This window comes from Nicotiana sylvestris, chromosome 3 (assembly GCF_000393655.2).
Source record: "Nicotiana sylvestris chromosome 3, ASM39365v2, whole genome shotgun sequence".
NCBI lineage: Eukaryota > Viridiplantae > Streptophyta > Magnoliopsida > Solanales > Solanaceae > Nicotiana > Nicotiana sylvestris.
In genome coordinates this window covers 24,615,486-24,637,387 of record NC_091059.1, presented here as the reverse complement: position 1 = coordinate 24,637,387, position 21,902 = coordinate 24,615,486, and the positions used below count along the sequence as shown (strand labels likewise).

The following is a 21,902-nucleotide window of genomic DNA, read 5'->3' as shown; positions in this document are numbered from 1 at the left end:
GGGGGCAGAGAGGAAGAAAATTCTCCAAAACTTGTGTCATCAGAAAATTGGCTTCAAAGCTAGTTTCCTAAATTAGCTTAATATTGAAGCCACGCAAAGTGCTATGATCAATAATTTGGTTTCTAGCTCAAGTATAAATATTTCATTCTGCTCCTCGCATTCAAGTATTTCATGAATACATGTCAAACAACTTTCTAATGGTAACAATGAGCGACATGTAAGACTTCAAGATCCTACAAACATAAATATGCACAGTATCAAACTCCACTATTGCTATTCGAAAGCTTACCATTTCGTCTTCAGACTGCACGTCAAAATCATCATCAATATCACTACCAGTCGAATGAGATTCTGAAATTTCAGTTTACGTAAGAAACTAGGGGAAAATATTGTCAAAACGCTTGTCAATATTGGTCAGAAATCTAGTTACTGTACTTACGAAGATTTTCTCCTGCACGATTCTTTACATCCCCTTCACTCCCTTCTTTTAATTGAATTCTCAAGGCTTCTGGTGCAGACAAAGAATTGGTTCGTTTGCTAGTAGTTGGTGAACTTACAAGGTTCTCTGCGAGCATTGTTGAGTACCTGGGATAAAAACAAGAAGAGTGCCAAATTGTGTTATTCTTAGGTCAATCAATCAACTAAACCTCAATTCGTAGCTATCAGGGCTGATCATGTTGTTCATTGTGTGTACAAAATTTTAACATCTTTTCATAGCAAATAAGAGGGTCTTCCTAGCAATATAAATGGCGTCAGCAAAGCAGGATAGAAAGGGAAAAGGACTGAACCTTTCTGTTTGTCCAAGAAGGAACTCTAGCTGCTTGTCAAGTGCTTTCTTCTTCTTCTCATCCAACTCCAACTGATGCTTGTAAAGAACCTGAAATATGAAAAACATGGGAACAATCTCTGTCAAATCTCAAGATCACTTGGAGTGAAAAAACCAACTGCTTCAGAAAATTCTCCAGAAAATGAATTACCAGCTTCTCTATTTTTAACCAAAATTTTTTGATGTCCTTTGAGATATTGAGTGCAACTTTTCGCAAACGTTGCTCTTCTTCCTGATGACATATTATAGAAGAGAAATAAGTAAAATTTAGCAATATAAATAGTAAAGAATGCAAAATACTGAAGTTTTGGTCACTAAATACGACAATATTCACGTGCAGGGAGAAGAGAATAAAACATCAACCTTAACTCTCTTTTCTCCCCGTGTCGCCTGATCAAGCATTCCCTTGCTAGCTCGTATAGCAACCTTCTTTGCCTGAGCCAACTTCCACTTTCTCTCTGATTCAAAGTCCTGTAAATAAGATATCTTCCTTAGAATAACTTCATTGACATTAATCTAATAGCTTACACAATTGCTCCTGAACTAAGGAAAGGACTTTCTATACCTTTGACAACCAGACCATCTCTTCCAGAACATGATCCCAGTGTGTTTTAGGTCGTCGAGGTTCTTTAGGTGCTTCAAGACCCTAAATACAAATCAAGAAAATAAGCAAGCGGAAAATGTAAAACACAAGAAAGTAACAAGGTACCCCCTGATTATTCATTCATGTAGCTACCAGAGCTTATCCTATAACACTATGATAGGACAATTATTACCTACCCATGACTGAACAAATTCCATCATGGGGATACCCGAACATCTAACTTACTAATTAGGTAGATCTGTTTCAATTATATCTCTCAAGAGCAAGAAAGAACATAACCTATGTCACACAATTGTTTGGGGAAAAAATTTGGTCCAACAGATTCTGACACTAGATTTGCAATATGTTCCACATTTTATCTTTTCATATTTTTCTGAAATGTTCCACTAAAACTAGTGGTTTATATTATGTTTCACATTTTATCTTTCCATATTCCCCCATCCTTATACAAGGTCAAGAAAGAACCTCCTCTCTTACAGAATATTCTTAAGCTACCTTTCTTTGGGAGTAGGATCTCTTTCCTAGGAGCTCATGGGAAGGCAAGCTTAGAGTTCTTTCTTTCGTTCTTGCTGTTTCGAAGACTGCTTTTTTGTCTATTTCTTTAACGAGTATCACTAAGATTGCATTGCATTGCAATAATCACAATTGGTTAGTCACGTGAGAAAAGCATGTGCAGAACAATCAATCACAATGCTAATAGGCCATATGGCAAGTTGTAATCATTAAAGTGATGCCAGGGTCAAATGTGTAACATTTTGATACATCAGCATGTTCCAGTCAAGAGTATTAGATAACAAGAAAATAGAAAACAAAAGTTAAATAGTTTAATGAACTAATGCACTAAAAGGATCAATTTGCAACTTTGGATCAACCAAGTGAGAAGTCCCAAAAAACATTAACGAAATGCATGGACCTGAACAGTAATATACTATGTTTCACAGTTATCTTTGTCATTCTCCAATAATGAGAGCATTTGGCATCTTCTAGGACGGCATCCAGTTTGCTTTAAAACAAAAAGGCATCCATACATTGATAGACAACACAGCAGCAGCTAATTGCTCTACTTATTAACTCTTTCACATCGACTGCTGATACTTCCAAGGGTTCAGTCCAAACATAATTATGAACAGCCTCCATTCTAGATAAGACCTTCTGGCGTAAATTGATATAGTTAAAAGTATACTTGATTCCCTGGTGTGAACTTTAAATTAAGATACCCCCTTAAGAAATAAAGACTTGAAAACATCTTCTGCACATGACAGATTTACATGGAATCTCATCAATGTACTGTTGCACAATAGTGTATTCCACCCACTAGATTTCACTGTAGTGCCTGTGTGCCATTTGCAGCTGGAACTGGAATGCCTTTAAAATAGGCACATTTTAGCAACCAAGAAAATTTCAAATTACATGGCTGAAAAACCACTGCCAGGGTTTGGACTATCACCCACCAACCACAATGCTTAGATTGTCCTAGGTTCAGCAGACCAATCCATTCACATTCTATGCATACTGCTATGCTAACATCATGGATACTTGCTCAGCCTAAGCACCAAAAAAGGAATAATGCACTATTCAAAAACAGTCCTCACTTGCCCAAAAACAGAAAAAGATAAAGAACAACAACAGCAACCTGGTGTAATCCCACAAGAGGGGAAAACTAGAAAAAGATAAAGAAAAAAGAAAATAGAGAAACAACCCCATTCACTTTGAGAATGCAGATATAAAAGAAACTGGATCAATAAGAAAAAGGATTAACACAATTGAAAAATCCAGACTTTAGACGATGGCTTCTAACTTTAAGAATGATTGCAACTAAGATCCAATTCATACCTTTTGACGTCGGACACGTATTTCATGGTCCGGCTTAGACTTGTACCCTTTAGAAGCCATATATCTCAAGATACATACACCATGATTCCGGCCTCTACACATGTAAAAAGAAAATTAGCTACAGGCACAAACTTATCTCCATAACAAGGAAGAATATAGGAAAGGAAAATGAATTCAAGAATATGGAAACACCTAGCTTATCTAGATCAAACACAGTATGTAGGTATAGTTTATTAACAACTACCAAAGAGGAATGTCTAACTGGTGTCAAGAGGCACCAGATTATGATCTTATCAAGGATAAGCGAGGCTAGTTGTTTTCTCCAGATGAGCAAAAGCTAGGGAAGATTACATGTATGCTTTCACCTTATCCATTGTGGTGGGCGATGGAAGAAAAAACAGGTTTTGACACTATCCCAGACACTTCTCCTATTCTCTACCGCAGTTGATCCTTCTCCTCAATTATTCATTTCCACAAAACTTCTGAGTACATCTTCTGGAAACCCCACACTAAAGGGCACTTCTCTTTTAAAAAACTGCTACAACACCCTCACTATCTCACCCCCTGGTCTGGTTCCCTGGCCTTGGAAACAATTCGGAAGAGCAATGCCCCTTACAAGGTCAAATGTCTCTCTTGGATTGTTGCAAAAGGCAGATGCCTCACATTGGATAATCTACAAAAGAGGGACTTCCTATTATGTAATAGGTGCTCACTTTGCAAGGAGCAGGAAGAAGATCACCATTCATTCCTTCACTGCAGGATTTCTTCCCAAATCTGGAATTTTGTTTTTATTATTCTCGGAATCCTATGGTGCATGCCAAGAACTACTTTGGACTTCCTCCTGCATAAAAAAGGCTTGACTAATGCCTCTTCTAAAACTTGGAATTCCATCGTCGCAACTGTAGGGTGGGTCATTTGGAAGGAAAGAAATGCACGAGCTTTTCAAGACGAGGACATTGTAGTTAAACTTAAATTCAATTGTTAATCCTTGCTTAGTTTTTCGTTTAACATGGCTGTGGCAAATTTGTTAGTGCCCCATCATGATAGTTTCTTACACTATACGTTTTGTAATGTCCTTACACTTTGTATGTATCTTTAACAGTGCTATTTTACATCAATAAAACCCTTAGTTCACTATACGTTTTGTAATGTCCTTACACTTTGTATGTATCTTTAACAGGGCTATTTTACGTCAATAAAACCCTTACTTTGCCTATCAAAAGGAAGAAAAAACTAGGGAATGTTCTAGGGTTTTTTAAAACTAACTAGATAGGTGAGAAGGATACTATCACTCTTCTCAGAAGTTGTTCATTTCTGAACCACATATAAGAACTATCAACTGAGCACATCAAGTTTATTTACACAAACAAACAGAAAAAAGTTCTCTCCAGTAGAATATTTTACAACATAAAACAATGAAGATCATTAATTAAACACTCTTCTATATTTTGTTCTTCTCGAATGCACTGATTGAAATGTACTGGTGGATGATGCCGGTAGACAGAAAACCAGCTGCTCCCTTATCACATCTTCTATTAACAGCTCCTTATAAATATCACGCTCCCAGGATGCATACAACCCCCTAATCCTAAATACCCGTGCTTCTAGGTCCCTATTTTCGTACAGCCACCTCACTTTACAAATTACTTTATATATTTGGTAGCAGTAAGAGATAGTTTTTGTTAATTACCAACAATAATTGTATGCTGTGCAGTATGTACAGGAAAGCTATTACATTACTTTATATATATTATAAGCAAAGAGATAGCAACCAAGAAAAACGCAACTTGTACACAATGTATAAAACTTCAAAAATGACATACGTATGTCCAAAGAATCCCAAACAAACAAATCCACACGCAAGTCAAGAGCCCATGCTTTGTGTTATGACAGCAGTATTATTCGTTCGGTTAACTATGGTATAACTATGGATAACAGGAAATCTCAATAAAATCTCTATCATATTTGTCACGCCCCAAACTAGGGGAGGCACGACTGGCACTCGATACTGTATTCGATCGAGTTAGCCACTAAACATACTAGCTAACTAAACTGGGGCCCAACAGATCGAGCAGCACAACATCTGAAATACTAAGCCTGGACCGTTAAACAAAGGTAGACGAGCCAAAATAATAAAGTACTAGTTGGACAACGAGGCCGCGATTGGAGACATACATGCCTACACACATATATATACATGCCAAGCCTATGGGCTGGATACTGAAAGCTGCAAAAAGAAACCCAGAATACTGTGTCCACAATAGCCTCTAAGAGTGTCATAAGCACTGTCGGAACAAGGCCCCGACTATACCCAAACTGTACACAAAAGTAACCATCCTATGAAAGCTCCAGGAAGAGGTGGAGCTTACCATCTCACAGCTGAACCCCGAAATCCTAGCGGAGGGGTCGATCGGAGTCCCTACCTGGACCTGCACGCACGAAACAAAAATGTAGTGTCCCCGGCAACGGGACATCAGTACGAATAAAAATGTACTGGTATGTAAGGCAGAAAGTAGAATCATACATAGCTGATGTAAAAAAAATAATAGTGAAACCACCTGACACTGAAACTCTTATAGCCTCCATGACCGACATCCGACCTCATAGTAATCAATTATGCATGGTATGCTCGTGTAAGCGTATGTCGTGAATACATATATATTGATGCAAATGCATGACATACCCAACCAAATGCTAGCAATGGCGGTCTCTCCCAATAGCTAACCGGTATCATATTGCCAACCTGTGGCCATCTGTACAATATATATAGTTTTTCGGGCAGATAGGCCCCTTACCTCCGATTATAGCGCGAAGTTCATGCATAATATGTCATGTATGATATGAACTTTGAATGCACATAATAGGCCATAACAAGAACTTAGCCTATCTTGGCTCATTGGTACTCTTATTCTCATGATCTCATAATCACCTTCGTATCGCATACAGTTGTCTCGTGGAACCTCATATGTTTTCTTTGAATAAATAAGCTTGAAAACTTAACTCGACTTTTAGAAAGATAACTTAACTCTGAAGATGTTCATAAAAAGCTTAAGGTGCTTCACTTAGTCCTTATACCTGATTTCTTGATAATTAGTAAAGGAAAGTATATCAAAAATCAAGTGTTTTAATAGCTTAAACGTAAAATTTATATTTGAGATTTTTGGAAATCGATGTGTCACTTTAGAGATTTTAAAAATATACTTTAACAAGGAAGATGGACTGATCGTAACTACTACATGCCTTTATTTTGTTTAGTCACACAATCCAAAGACGAATAAGAATTCATATATATAAACATATGGATAAGAAAACCGACAAAATGACCTATATAGATGTCGAATACCCTAATTAACCGAACGAGTGGAATATCAACCTAATAGCATCATGAAAATACTTCAGCTACGATCCCAATGCCTTTCACAGAAGGTCTTTCTAGCAATAGAATAGTAAAATATCACATTTGACGTCTTAGGAATTTCCAAGAATTCGTGAAAAAAGGAAGGACGGAGCTTAGCCTTAAAATACCTTCCCAACGAACGTCCGAATGGTTGTAGTTCCTTCACGAAAGTTGTTCCTTACGTCCTAAGCTTCGCAAACACTATATATATGCAGCTTATACGCACCTATAAACAGTTCATAATTGAGTTTAAATCGGCAGATTTGCCATATGGCCCTAACTTGACGAAACGTCCGTAGAACTTTGTAAAAACGATCATAAAAGAGTCCCAAGATGATTACCTTGGAAAATCAAGTATAAAGCCTGAAGAACCAGCAAGAACAACAAATTCCTATCTTCCAAAAATAGCTCCAAACACAGCTAATAGAAGGGGGAAACAATTGCAAAGCGTGGAGATTGAGTTTCTAGGCACGGGGACAAACTTTAACGGTAGAAATCGTTAAAAACGTACCTTAATCGCTCAAGAACACCATGGAACCCTCTCTTCAGCTCCCTCACTGTTTTGGGACGAAAATAAAATGTTTTAGGGTCTTACAAGTCGGATTTTCCGACTTATACCACCTGTTTGACCCGACTCGGTTCGTGACCCGGTTTCAGCCTGGACAGTCCGGGGTAAAACAGTCATAACTATTACTCCAATGTCCGTTTGATGTGAGGTTTTTTTGGTTGCGAACTAGACTTGTAGACCTTCAATTTGATAGGTTGTGGGTCCCATAACTCATTATATATTGGGAGAAATGATCTGATACATTTAACCCAAAGTTTAGAAAAATTATTAGAGAAATTTACGATCAGTCATTCTTCCTTGTTAAAGTATATTTTTAAAATCTCTAAAGTGACACATCGATTTCCAAAAATCTCAAATATAAATTTTACGTTTAAGCTATTAAAACACTTGATTTTTGATATACTTTCCTTTCCTAATTATCAAGAAATCAGGTATAAGGACTAAGTGAAGCACCTTAAGCTTTTTATGAACATCTTTAGAGTTAAGTTATCATTCTAAAAGTCGAGTTAAGTTTTCAAGCTTATTTATTCAAAGAAAACATATGAGGTTCCACGAGACAATTGTATGCGATACGAAGGTGATTATGAGATCATGAGGATAAGAGTACCTATGAGCCAAGATTGGCTAAGTTCTTGTTATGGCCTATTATGTGCATTCAAAGTTCATATCATACATGGCTTATGCATGGACTTCGAGCTTTAATCGGAGGTAAGGGGCCTATTTGCCCGAAAAACTATATATATTGTACAGATGGCCACAGGTTGGCAATATGATACCGGTTAGCTACCGGGAGAGATCGTCATTGCTAGCATTTGGTTGGGTATGTCATGCATTTGCATCAATATATATGTATTCACGACATACGCTTACACGAGCATACCTTGCATAATTGATTACTATGAGGTCGGATGTCGGTCATGGAGGCTATAAGAGTTTCAGTGTCAGGTGGTTTCACTATTATTTTTTTACATCAGTTATGTATGATTCTACTTTCTGCCTTACATACCAATACATTTTTATTCGTACTGATGTCCCGTTGCCTGGGGACACTACATTTTTGTTTCGTGCGTGCAGGTCCAGGTAGGGACTCTGATCGACCCCACCGCTAGGATTTCGGGGATCAGCTGTGAGTTGGTAAGCTCCACCTCTTCCTGGAGCTTTCATAGGATGGTTACTTTTGTGTACAGTTTGGGTATAGTCGGGGCCTTGTTCCGACAGTGCTTATGACACTCTTAGAGGCTATTGTGGACACAGTATTCTGGGTTTCTTTTTGCAGCTTTCAATATCCAACCCATAGGCTTGGCATGTATATATATGTGTGTAGGCATGTATGTCTCCAATCGCGGCCTCGTCGGCCAGCTAGTACTTTATTATTTTGGCTCGTCTACCTTTGTTTATATGGCTTAGTCTTATCAGATCATTTCTCCCAATATATAATGAGTTATGGGACCCACAACCTATGAATCGAAGGTCTACAAGTCTAGTTCGCAACCAAAAAAACCTCACATCAAACGGACATTGGAGTAAAAAGTTATGACTGTTTTACCTCAGACTATCCAGGCTGAAACCGGGTCGCGAACCGAGTCGGGTCAAACAAGTGATATAAGTCGGCAAATCCGACTTGTGAGACCCAAAAACATTTCATTTTCGTCCCAAAACAGTGAGAGAGCTGAAGAAAGGGTTCCATGGTGTTCTTGAGTGATTAAGGTACGTTTTTAACGATTTCTACCGTTAAAGTTTGTCCCCGTGCCTAGAAACTCAATCTCTACGCTTTGCAATCGTTTCCCCCTTCTATTAGCTGTGTTTGGAGCTACTTTTGGAAGATAGGAATTTGTTGTTCTTGCTGGTTCTTCAGGCTTTATACTTGATTTTCCAAGGTAATCATCTTGGGACTCTTTTATGATCGTTTTTACAAAGTTCTACGGACGTTTCGTCAAGTTAGGGCCATATGGCAAATCTGCCAATTTAAACTCAATTATGAACTATTTATAGGTGCATATAAACTGCATATATATAGTGTTTGCGAAGCTTAGGACGTAAGGAACAACTTTCGTGAAGGAACTACAGGCATTCGGACGTTCATTGGAAAGGTATGTTAAGGCTAAGCTCCGTCCTTCCTTTTTGCACGAATTCTTGGAAATTCTTAAGACGTCAAATGTGATATTTTACTATTCTATTGCTAGAAAGACCTTCTGTGAAAGGCATTGGGATCGTAGCTGAAGTATTTTCATGATACTATTAGGTTGATATTCCACTCGTTCAATTAATTAGGGTATTCGACATCTATATATGTCATTTTGTCGGTTTTCTTATCCATATGTCTATATATATGAATTCTTATTCGTCTTTGGGTTGTGTGACTAAACAAAATAAAGGCATTTAGTTTACGATCAGTCCTTCTTCATTGTTAAAATATATTTTAAAATCTCTAAAGTGACACATCGATTTCCAAAAATCTCAAATATAAATTTTACGTTTAAACTATTAAAACACTTGATTTTTGATATACTTTCCTTTGCTAATTATCAAGAAATCAGGTATAAGGACTAAGTGAAGCACCTTAAGCTTTTAATGAACATCTTCAGAGTTAAGTTATCTTTCTAAAAGTCGAGTTAAGTTTTCAAGCTTATTTATTCAAAGAAAACATATGAGATTACACAAGACAACTGTATGCGATACGAAGGTGATTATGAGATCATGAGAATAAGAGTACCAATGAGCCAAGATAGGCTAAGTTCTTGTTATGGCCTATTATGTGCATTCAAAGTTCATATCATACATGGCATATTATGCATGGACTTCGAGCTATAATCGGAGGTAAGGGGCCTATTTGCCCGAAAAACTATATATATTGTACAGATGGCCACAGGTTGGCAATATGATACCGGTTAGCTATCGGGAGAGACCGCCATTGCTAGCATTTGGTTGGGTATGTCATGCATTTGCATCAATATATATGTATTCACGACATACGCTGACACGAGCATACCATGCATAATTGATTACTATAAGGGCGGATGTCGGTCATGGAGGCTATAAGAGTTTCAGTGTCAGGTGGTTTCACTATTATTTTTTTTACATCAGTTATGTATGATTCTACTTTCTGCCATACATACCAATACATTTTTATTCGTACTGATGTCCCGTTGCCTGGGGACACTGCATTTTTGTTTCGTGCGTGCAGGTCCAGGTAGGGACTCCGATCGACCCCACCGCTAGGATTTCGGGGTTTAGCTGTGAGTTGGTAAGCTCCACCTCTTCCTGGAGCTTTCATAGGATGATTACTTTTGTGTACAGTTTGGGTATAGTCGGGGCCTTGTTCCGACAGTGCTTATGACACTCTTAAAAGCTATTGTGGACACAGTATTCTGGGTTTCTTTTTGCAGCTTTCAATATCCAACCCATAGGCTTGACATGTATATATATGTGTGTAGGCATGTATGCCTCCAATCGCGGCCTCGTCGGCCAACTAGTACTTTATTATTTTGGCTCGTCTACCTTTGTTTATATGGCTTATTGTTATTCCGGTCATGACTTTAACGGTCCAGGCTTAGTATTTCAGATGTTGTGCTGCTCGATCTGTTGGGCCCAGTTTAGTTAGCTAGTATGTTTAGTGGCTAACTCGATCGAATACAGTATCGAGTGTCAGTCGTGCCTCCCCTAGTTTGGGGCGTGACAATATTCTTAAAGAACTAAATCACCTCCTCAACCGGAATACCAATGTTAAGCTCTTCAACGAGCTCCATATGATGTCTCTAAGCCAGTAATTCAGCTAAACTACAATGTTCCTAATTTTTTTGTTCAGGTAATCTTCCTGCATGAATCTCAATATCTCTGTATCTAATGGTTGTGTTCGACTATACAATGAATAAAAAGACACTTACTTTACTTTCTTTTTTTGTGATAATCGTAGTGTCTGGCCAGCTTACACGCACGTCGACTAATTCCACAGAATACCTGCTACCTCCCATCCGCAGCAGGTACCAGGTAACCCTATCCACCAAGGCTTGGACAGATAGGAAGAAATATTTTAATGTGTTTTTCTCCGATAGGATTTGAACCTGAGACCTCAGGTTCTCAACCCACTTCACCTTCATCCTACATCTAGATAGAATGTGCTAAAATGGAAAGAAAAAACAAAAAAGCAAAAGGAATTTAGAAAATTAAGTGGCTACTTCAAACTACAAGAAACAATATATTGATGAAGTGACTTCACTGAATTCTCATAGCGCCACGAAACCCGAAGACATAGGAACTAGGAAGTAAGATAAAGTCCCTAAGCATTCAAATACACATGAAACAGTATATGGTTTCAGTATTTCACACCTAATGATTTCTACTTTACTAAGTTAGTTCGGTAAGTTAAAGTCCACGCTTGAAATTATTAATTTTTTTTCTTGGTAGAATTACTATCGAGTGTAAACAAATGTCCAGCTACCAAAACACCGAAATAGTAAATTAGAGGAAGTATTATTTAAGATTATAAAACCAAATAAGCATGCGGTCATAAAATGTGAATCTTATTGAGCTTGAAACCATCAAAAAACAATAAGTACATAAATCTTTAAGTTCTAAAATTGTTGGCACTCATAAAATCACTCTTTTTTGCAATATTTATATTATTAGTCGTTGTGAATTTGGGAATTGTAGGCGGATTAGAGTTGAGGAGGTCGTAGAGGCTATGTGTAAGATGAGCAGGGGCCGACCGGGCCGGATGAAATCCCGACAGTTTTGGAAGAGTGTGGGCAGGGCGGGCTTGGAGTGGCTCATTAGGTTTTTTAAATATCATTTTTAGGACGAAAAAGATGCACGAAAAGTGGAGGTGCAGCACGATGGTTCCTTTGTACAAGAACAAGGGTGATATTCAAAATTGCAACAACTATCGGGTATCAAGCTGCTTAGCTAAGGATAAGGAGTGTGTATGTTTTCGAAAACCAGTTTGGGTTTATGCTGGGGCGTTCGACTACAGAAGCTATTCACCTTGTTAGAAGATCGATGGAACAGTATAGGGAGAGGGAGAAGGACTTGCATATGGTGTTCATCGACTTAGAAAAGGTTTACGATAAAGTCCCAAGGGAGGTTATGTGGAGATGTTTGGAGGCTAGAGGTGTACCCGTTGCCTACATTAGGACGATTAAGGACATGTATGATGGAGCAAAGACCCAGATGAGGACAACGGGAGGGGACTCGGACCATTTACTGGTCATGATGGGGTTGCACCGAGGGTCGGCACTCGGCCCTTTTTTGTTTGCCCTGGCAATGGACGTACTGACACGCCACATTCAATGGGAGGTTCCGTGGTGCATGTTATTTGCATATGACATTGTACTGACCGATGAGAGTGAGGCAGTGTTAACGCAAGGTTAGAGGTGTGGAGGCAAACCCTGGAGTCTAAAGGTTTCAAGTTGAGCAGGATCAAGATAGAATACTTGGTGTAAGTTCAATGGTGCAACTCAGGGAGTGGAAGGCGAGGTGAGACTGGATTCACAAGTCATCCCTAGGAGAGGAAGTTTTAAGTACCTTGGGTCTATTATACACAGGGGGATAGGGTGATTGACGAAGATGTACACATCGTATTGGGGCAGGATGGATGAAACGGAGACTTGCTTCAGGTGTTTTGTGTGACAAGAAGGTGCCAACAAAACATAAAGGTATGTTCTATAGAGTGGTGGTCAGACCGACTATGTTGTATGGGGCTGAGTGTTGGCCAGTCAAGAACTCCCATGTCCAGAAGATAAAGGTAGCAGAAATGAGAATGTTGAGATGAATGTGCGGGAACACAAGGTTAGATAGGATTAGGAATGAAATTACTCAGGACAAGGTGGGTGTGGCCCCCTATTGAGGACAAAATGCAAGAAGCGAGGCTTAGATGGTTTGAACATGTGAGGAGGAGGAGAAGCACAGACACAACGGTAAGGAGATGTGAGAGGTTGACATTGGAGGGTCTAAGGAGAGGGAGAGTAAAGGTAGGCCGAAGAAAAATTGTGATTAGGCAAGACATGCCGCCGCTACATCTAGTGGTGGCAAAATGATTAAAAGAAAACAGTTATCCATCCATATTATCCATTAAAATATAGGATGGATAATGAACTTTTAAAAAAAGGTCAAATACGGGTAAGAATCATATTATCCACTTAGAAAATGGATAACCAATGGATAACTAATGGGTTTAACTTTTACATTTGTAAAGCCTCAAATTGGGGGTTCCTCAAGTTTGAGAGACTAGGAATTCTCCCAAAAGTGATCATATTCAGGAAGTCATGGATAATATGGACCGCCGGCTAACCGTTTTTTATCTATATTAAATTTGGATCGGGTCAAATAATTTATCTGTTTTTGCATTATCCATTTTCGACCCACCCATAAACGACCCGACCCGACCATTTGCCACCCCTAGCTATAGCTGACTGAGGATATGACCCTTAATAGGAAGGTGTAGAGGTCGAGGAATAGGGTAGTAGGTTAACTAGTCTAGATTGTTCATACCGGAAGTATTAGTACGTACTCTCGCATTCTGTTGGTATTAGGTTTCTATGACTACATGTTGTTTCTTGCATTTCGGTCATCTTAATATCCTGTTGTTATTTATGCTGATCTTACATGGCTTCTCTGTGGTGTCCCTTCTTATTTTTCTTTTCATTAATGTGGTGCTTATGCTTTCCTAAGCCGAGTAAAATAACATACCTAGTAAAATCCCACTAGTGGGGTCTGGGGAGAGTAGAGTGTACGCAGACCTTACCCCTACCCCAAAAAGGGCAGAGAGGTTGTTTCCTAAGGCAAGCGTCTATTGGAAACGTCTCTATACTCCACAAGGTAGGGGTATGGTCAGCGTACACACTACCCTCCCCAGAACCCGTTATGTGGGATTATACTGAATATGTTGTTGCTGTTATCGTTGTTGTTATGTTATTAGTTTTTTTTCCTTATAAGTGTCTTATGGTTTAGACTTAGTTAAAAAATTCTCTTTTTTATAGAGTCAAATGAAAGGGTCATGATTTTTTCACTTCTATTATGGTTTCTAGGTTTATTTGTAATTATTATACTACTGCTTCAGAAGTGACTTTATTAATGAATCAGATCTGGAAGGATCACAATCCCCCGACTTAGAGGGCATCAAATGCCAGATCTTATGACATTCTTTAGATGCTTAAAGTTAAAATATAGTATTTGCATCGCAATGGATCTAACTTGTACTAAAAATGCCCAGGTTTTTTATGTGTATCCTTACAAATTTCTGATTCTTGAATGTTCAAGTGTGACGATAAGAAAGTGATACGCCAAGTAACAGCCACCAGGAATTAAAACGAACACACAAAGTAGCAGAATCAGTCTGAAATCAGAAAAGAGATGAAACAAAGTAATTAGCCTCACATGACAAATTATGGGCAATGCTCTGACCATCCAAAGGTAAATATAAAAAGGGCACACATCAAAAATCTATGCTTAAAGAACTGCAAAATTTGCACCTTTGAACAAGGAGTCCGTCTACAAACCATTAAAATAGATTGGTTTTAGCAATATCCTATCAAATTGAAAGGAACATTCTGCTTGACCTAGAAATATGCAGTCATTGTTGCTAGGTTGGGTTATTGAACGCAGGCTCTATTAAGAAGAGGCCTTTCTGGTTATTGGTCTCGCAATATCACTGTTTTTTACTGGTTTGAAATGTGTCCTCATTTCCCTCCGCTGCAATAAGTTCGTCTCGAATGGCCCTAATAGGCCTAGTTTTCCTCTTTTTTCCTAAAGATATGACAGACAACATGGGAGCTATATTGAAATGGCATAAAAGAAATAACTGAAATGGCATTGAGATAAGCAATTCGACGAACGGAGTATCCCCAGGTTGTTACTGAATCTAATAGATCAGATGTTCCAAATGCCCATGCTCGATATGTGGGAAAATTTACATCTAGCGGTGCTTACCATAGATCCAAATATTCAAACTTGCACTTTTAACAGAAGAGGGGATGCTTTACAGCATGCATCTAGACATTTGCTTATCAGTCATGATTGAGCGGAAGAAGTGGACCGCTATGCTTTTCGGCTCTTCTGCTGATTTTAGCTTCAGAATTCCAGATTGGAGGACTTCTCCATCAAGATGAATATCCATATAGCTTACTAGTTGCAACTATTTTCTTACCATATGAACAGGATAAGCCTTCTTGTTGCATTAAAAGATTAAACCTTTATATACTTTTTGCCCCGAAGTAAAAGACTAAAGACCAACACCCTTCTGGCTTCTTCATAGTGAGGAGAGGCCCATATATAGCCTCATCCATCATTTTTTTTTCTTGAAGAGGGCAAGTGTTCTTCATCTATGGTACTCTAGGATCATACATGCTCAAAAGAAATCCTAATACCTTGGGGGCTTCATTGTGGGGAAACCCTATCTTAGGATTGCCCGAGATACTATGCATTTGACTCTTGTTGCATTAAAAGATTAGACCTTTATATACTTTTTGCCCCGAAGTAAAAGACTAAAGACCAACACCCTTCTGGCTTCTTCATAGTGAGGAAAGGCCCATATATAGCCTCATCCATCTTTCTTTTTTTCTTGAAGAAGGCAAGTGTTCTTCATCTTGAGATTCATGCAGTTGATAAGAGGATTGCCCGAGATACTATGCATTTTACTCTTGTTGCACTAAAAGATTGGACCTTTATATACTTTTTGCCCCGAAGTAAAAGACCTACACCCTTCTGGCATCTTCATAGAAAGGAGGGGGCCATACATAGCCTCATCCATCATTTTTTTTCTTGAAGGCATGTGTTCTTCATCTTGAGATTCATGCAGCTGATAAGAGGCCCCTATTCCTCTAATTTGTCCTACAGAAACTCTCTGTCAGCTTGGTGTGGGGGGAGCTTTCTTATGGTACTCCAGGATCATACATGCTCAAAAGAAATCCTAATACCTAGGCGGCTTCATTGTGGGGAAACCCTATCTTAGGATTGCCCAAGATACTATGCATTTTACTCTGTCCAAAGCGACCTTTTACAAAGGAGTGCCAAGAACTCGAACGGGGTGACCTAATGATTGAAGAGCTGGACTAACAACTTGAGAATCAAGGTACTAATCACATCAGAGATTACACTAGGTTAATTCTTCTCATATGCCTATGCATTGTTGAGTAGAGAGTTAATGCGTACTCACTCCATCCAAACTTTTGTGGCATACTTTCCTTTTAGTCTGCTCCGAAAAGACAGTCATACTTATTAAGAAATAATTTAACTTCAAACTTCATATTTTACCCGTAATAAGATAATTTATAGCCCAACAAATATTTATGACTTGTTTAGACCACAAGCTGCAAAAATCTTTCTTTCTTTCTTAAACTCCCTAACCAGTCAAACACAGCCAACCTAAACACAACCAGTGCATTCTCCGAGGTGTGTTCAAGCTGGCCTCGGACACCACCATTGTCAAAAAAAAAGTGTCAAAAACATGTGACAACTCAAAGATTTTACTTGCATGACCTTTACCCACTACCCCTTGTCTCAGCTCAGATCAAAGTTTTCACAAAATAAGAGTCCTTCACACTTGAAAAAAAAAATAAGGATCTTTGACTTCTTCGTACAGGAGTTCAAATGCAAGGATAAAAGCTCCACAAAAAAAACGTAAAAAAATAAATAATCGCGTAAAAGAAAAAGATAAAAGTCCGAACTTTCGAATCTAACGTGTACATGCAAAGTAGAAATTTTATTTTATAAAAAAAGAAAAATAGCAAAAATAAGACTTTACAGGCGGACGGGGAGCGAAGGGTTAGGGGAGAAGAGGTAATGAAGTTATCCGACTAACCTTAATCGGAAAAAGAAAACGAAACCGCCGGAGAAGGCGAGTGAAAAACGCCGGCGGGAGAAACCTCGGCAGCAACGGCGGCGACGGTACTAGCAGTGGCGTTGGAAAAAAATTTGGCGACGGAGCTTCGATTAAAGGGAAAGTTTGGAATGGGACTGACGAAACCAGATTTACCCCTTTTAGGATATTTATTGTGGGGCAAAAGTGTCATTTGGATAAGTTTATAGGTGGACTCCCCGACTCCCCTTTCTCAAAGCCGGACTAATGAGATTGTTCGGTACAACGTGATGCTTCTGTACGGAATAACAGAGTAATACTGCTCGTCTTTTATTTTTATATATCTTTAAAAATGTAAAGTGATGATGATACTAATATATGGATTAATTTCAAAGTGAATCACCTGAAGTACCCTTGTAATGTTTATATGTTATAAATACATCCCTTGTTAATTAAACTTCCTAGATAGTTGAAACCTTACCCAAATATAAATATAAGGGTTATGTCTATTCTCAAAATCAAACCATAAACCCCTTATAAAAGTAAAATTGCTTGTACACGGTCAAAATCGGGCTTGCCCTTTTTTATGATTAATCGAGACCATGCCATGACAGGCCTAGGTTCGACCCCATGTCGTACCGGACCGTGGCATGGAGTTAGGTTGCCAAGCTCGTGACTCAAGGACCAATCGAGATCGAGATCAGCCAAGACCGAGATCGAGCGGGATAAAGTCCGAGCAAGATCGAGGAAGGCCTCCCGAGCCAAATAACGGAACGCTAAAATATCCGCAATCGGACGAGGATCGCGGCAGAAATCTCGGCACATATCAAGAAGAGGCCGATTAATTAGCTAATCATGGGATTTCTTACTGTATTTAGAATTGTACCAAAGGTAGGACTCCCCTACTATATAAAGGGGGTCTGATCATTTGTAATGCACAATATATTCACGCAATTCAAAGCAATATACTATTCTCTAAGCTCTCAATACTCTGTTATTTATTTCATATATCATTTTGCTCGTTCCTTTGGTTCGAGGGTAACCTATCTCGGGGGCTAAAGTTGCTTATCTCATTTGGTTTGTTTTATTCTTATTTTCAGTTAATTTTAATATCAATATTGCATTTTTCTCAGTTTGTACCAAGTAAAATCATGTGTCTTTAAAACCACAGTATAATTCAATTGTTATCCGTTTTTAGGGTAAACGCTAAGGATAGTAGTGATTGTCTGGTACTAACTTTCGTAACACACACTATTTTATACTTGTTCTTGTGAGTACTTTTGATTCCAGGATCAGCATGTCAAACTCTCAAGCAATGCCCACACACACAGACAATGGCCTTGGTCTTCATGGTGAGAATGACAACATAGTTGCCCCAAGAAATGGAGTACCTCCAGTTGACCTCAATGGAGCCCCGGTCGTAGACCCAGTCGACGTTAGTTCCCATATTGCCATTAATGGGAATTTGGCCATCGATCCTGAAAGTAGCATCCGCAGAGGCGTTTGACCAGCCGATCAGAACACACAGGGTGGTGAAGAAGGCGGGATCAGCCTTCGAATGATATTCGAAATGTTGCAGACTCAACAAGATGCAATAGCATAACTCCAAAACCAGAACCGTGCATCGAGCAGGATCGAGCTCGAGCCATCACAAAAAGTTGTTCATAGAGCCGAATCGGTGCCAAAAAGGTCGAATGGAGGTGAATTAGGGAGCGATCCCGCAATCATGAAGATGCTCGAGGAACTAACAAAGTGAATCGAATCGGGAGAGAAGAAAATTAAAGCGAATGACAAAAAGGTGGAAACCTATAATTTTAGGGTTGATCAAATTCCGGGGGCTCCTCCGATTTTGAAGTGTTTGGATTCAAAGAAGTTCATTTAAAAACCTTTCCCCCCGAGCGCGGCTCCTAAACTGATTCCCAAATATAATGGAACGATCGATCCCAACGAGCATGTCACTTCTTACACATGTGCAATTAAAGGGAACGATCTGGAGGACGATGAGATCGAGTCCGTATTGTTGAAGAAATTCAGAGAGACCCTATCAAAGGGAGCTATGATATGGTATCATAATTTACCATATAATTCTATTGACCTGTTTGCTATGCTTGCAGACTCTTTTGTAAAGGCACACGCCGGGGCCATCAAGGTCGTAACCAGGAAGTCAGACCTTTTCAAGGTAAGACAGAAGGACAACGAGATGCTCAGGGAATTCATATCTCGATTCCAAATAGAATGGATGGATTTGCCGCCTCTCACCGACAATTGGGTTGTTAAAGCTTTTACTCAAGGTCTCAACGTTCGAAGCTTAGTGGCTTCACATCAATTGAAGAAGAATTGGATTGAATACCCGGCTATCACTTGGGCCGATGTGTATAATCGGTACTGATAACGCCAAACTATGCCTTATACAAAGACACACACGGACGTAGCAAATATAATCTGAGTAATTCTTCCTAGAGTCGAACCACAGAGAATTGACCTATCAATTACTTTTGACGGATTTACTAAATTCACCGAATCAATTTTCCCCAAACTTTGTAATTCACAATTGATGATATTTCTAACAACTAAAGTCTGAAAATAATTAACAGCTGAAAATTAACTATGCTTGATGTGTAAATAGTTAGAATAAGGTCTAAGGTAATGGTTTCCCCCGTTGGTGATTTCCTTGGTTGTATGTTTCTTATAGCGATGTCTTAGTTGTCTCTATCAATCAAGAACTCTCCAGCTATCATAAATCTCTCTCAAGCAATTATGATAATTTACTAGACGCACTCTCTCAAGCTACGCTAGCTAGATTCACATTACCGTTCTTTTAGATTGCAGCCGAGGTATCGTTATCTCTAATCCAATCTCTAAACCCTCGGTTATGACTCTCGTCTATACTCCAGGAGTGATGTTGTTCAAACAACTACCTAAATATGCACTCTCTCTCAAGAAGATACATAATAAATAGGAACGGATAATTGAGGGCCCTTTTAACTAACCACAATCAAAACATAGATGAACAAATAGAGATTAACAACCAATTCAAACTATATTAATATAACAACCAAGTCATCCCCAACGGGTTTCACCAAAACCTTAGATTAAAGTATTTAGCTACTCATGACAACGTAAGAATAAACTACGAAAATATTCATAATGGGAATTGCAAGAAAGATAGAAGAGAATAAGAACTATGATATTTTGGGCGATCTCTCACACTTGTTCTTCTTGCAAAAGTAATCTCAAAATAAACCTCTTCTTTCTTGGGCGAGTTTCCTACATCTTATAAGGGTTTTACAAAAAAATTCTCGAATTGACACTTTGGCACCTTAAATTTCTATACTGTGAACATGCCTCCGCGGCCGCGGCGTCGACCGCGGCGCTGACCGCGGAGAACACTGACTCCAACCGCGGCGCGGACCGCGGAGATTTGGAATTCAAAGAAGAGGATTGGGTATTCTTGAAGGTTTGTGGTTTGGAAAGAGGAGGAAATTAAGCTCGGGGTATGTTGGGTCGTACAAAATCATTCAGAGGATTGGTCAGGTGGTGTACAAGCTTGAGCTACCACCTAAGATGTCACTAGTGCACTCGATATTTCATGTGTCTATGCTGAAGAAAGTAATCGAGGATCCGTCGTTTATCGTTCCATTTGAGACTATTGAAGCTAATGAAGAACTGTCATATGAAGAAATTCCAGTTGCCATTCTTGATAGGCAAGTCCGAAAGTTGAGAAATAAAGAAATTACCTCCGTAAAAGTGTTATGGCGAAACCAGCAAGTTGAAGAGGCTACTTGGGGAGGTGGGCAAGGAAGAAATGAAAAAGAAGTACCCTCATTTGTTTGAATATCCATATAGTAGTTTCTATGAATTTGGTTCCTATAAATCTTGTACCACTTGATCAGTTTATGTAAAGCTGTTCCATTTTGATTATATGTTGTTTATAAGGCCATGGGTGATGTTGTTATGAGTTGTGTTATGTCAGTGGGTTTTGTATATGTTATTAGGATGTGTTTCTGGGCTCTCTGACAAGTGGATAAGCCTAATTACAAAGGAAACTCTGGCAAAATTTTCGAAAATTTGGGGAGTTACTCAAATTTGGAATTTCTAGGGTGTGAATGAAGAGTTGAATCCATTGTAAAGGAACACCGCCGAGGAGGGGAGCCAGTTGTTATTGTTGTTGTTGGTAGAAGAAAAAGTAGTGTTGAGGCTATGAATAGGATTGTGATGTTGCTATACCAACTAAACTAGTGGTAGTGAGTGACAAATCTTGTATGGAGGAGAAAGAGGACGATAATGTATTAGACTTTTCTTGTTTCTCAAGGGTTCAAGATAAATACATATAGTTCTCAGTTCTCAGTAGGGTACTATAAGTAGTTAAATGTATTGGTTAAGGAAGAGCAAGAAAATCACTCGATAGGTATATTACTATGCATATTTTAGGGGCATGTGCAATTTGGGAGCTTGAGATATGTGAGAAAGGAGATAAGTCCTGTTGGGTGATTAGAGCGAACTATGCTCCTCATTTAGGGACGAATGATCTTAAGAGTGTGGGGGGAGGGGGATGTAAGGCTCCGTAATATTTTACCTAGAAACCCAGAATTTCATGGTGCCAAGTTAGGCTTATGTGTTAAAATAGTAGGAATTCTTCGCGGGATCAAAGAATGCACTAAGTTGTGGATTAAAAATTTTAGCTGAAGAAAGCGATTTTGCGGTCAGGGTTGCGACCGCGGAACCATTATGCGGACCGCATATCGGCCGCAAAGAGAAGCAGAAAACTTTTGGAAATTCGAAGGTCAATTGTGCGGTTCAATATGCGATCGCATATCAGTTATGCGGACCACACTTCTATCACAGAATTTGAATGAAAAATATGGAAGGGAGATTCTGCAGTCG

The 21,902-nt window shown here is 38.9% G+C and overlaps 1 protein-coding gene across 3 annotated transcripts in view; it reads right to left on the bottom strand.

The window, feature by feature from the left end:
• The window catches only part of LOC104212125 (protein PHOTOPERIOD-INDEPENDENT EARLY FLOWERING 1), a 35,278-nt gene extending 18,091 nt beyond the window's left edge, over positions 1-17,187 (bottom strand). Inside the window, exons 1-9 of one of the 3 annotated variants that reach the window (XM_009761326.2) lie at positions 17,022-17,187; positions 5,633-5,692; positions 3,264-3,357; positions 1,392-1,472; positions 1,190-1,297; positions 978-1,058; positions 789-877; positions 440-585; positions 290-351 (exon numbers count right to left, since the gene is read on the bottom strand). In XM_009761326.2, the coding sequence (XP_009759628.1) occupies positions 290-351; positions 440-585; positions 789-877; positions 978-1,058; positions 1,190-1,297; positions 1,392-1,472; positions 3,264-3,323 (627 nt within the window). In that variant the 5' untranslated portion in view covers positions 3,324-3,357; positions 5,633-5,692; positions 17,022-17,187. Of the gene's footprint in view, positions 1-289; positions 352-439; positions 586-788; positions 878-977; positions 1,059-1,189; positions 1,298-1,391; positions 1,473-2,343; positions 2,955-3,263; positions 3,358-5,632; positions 5,693-17,021 lie in introns of those variants that run through there. The other 2 variants (XM_009761316.2, XM_070170706.1) reach the window with 2 other exon arrangements.
• Between the last annotated feature and the right edge of the window lie 4,715 nt (positions 17,188-21,902).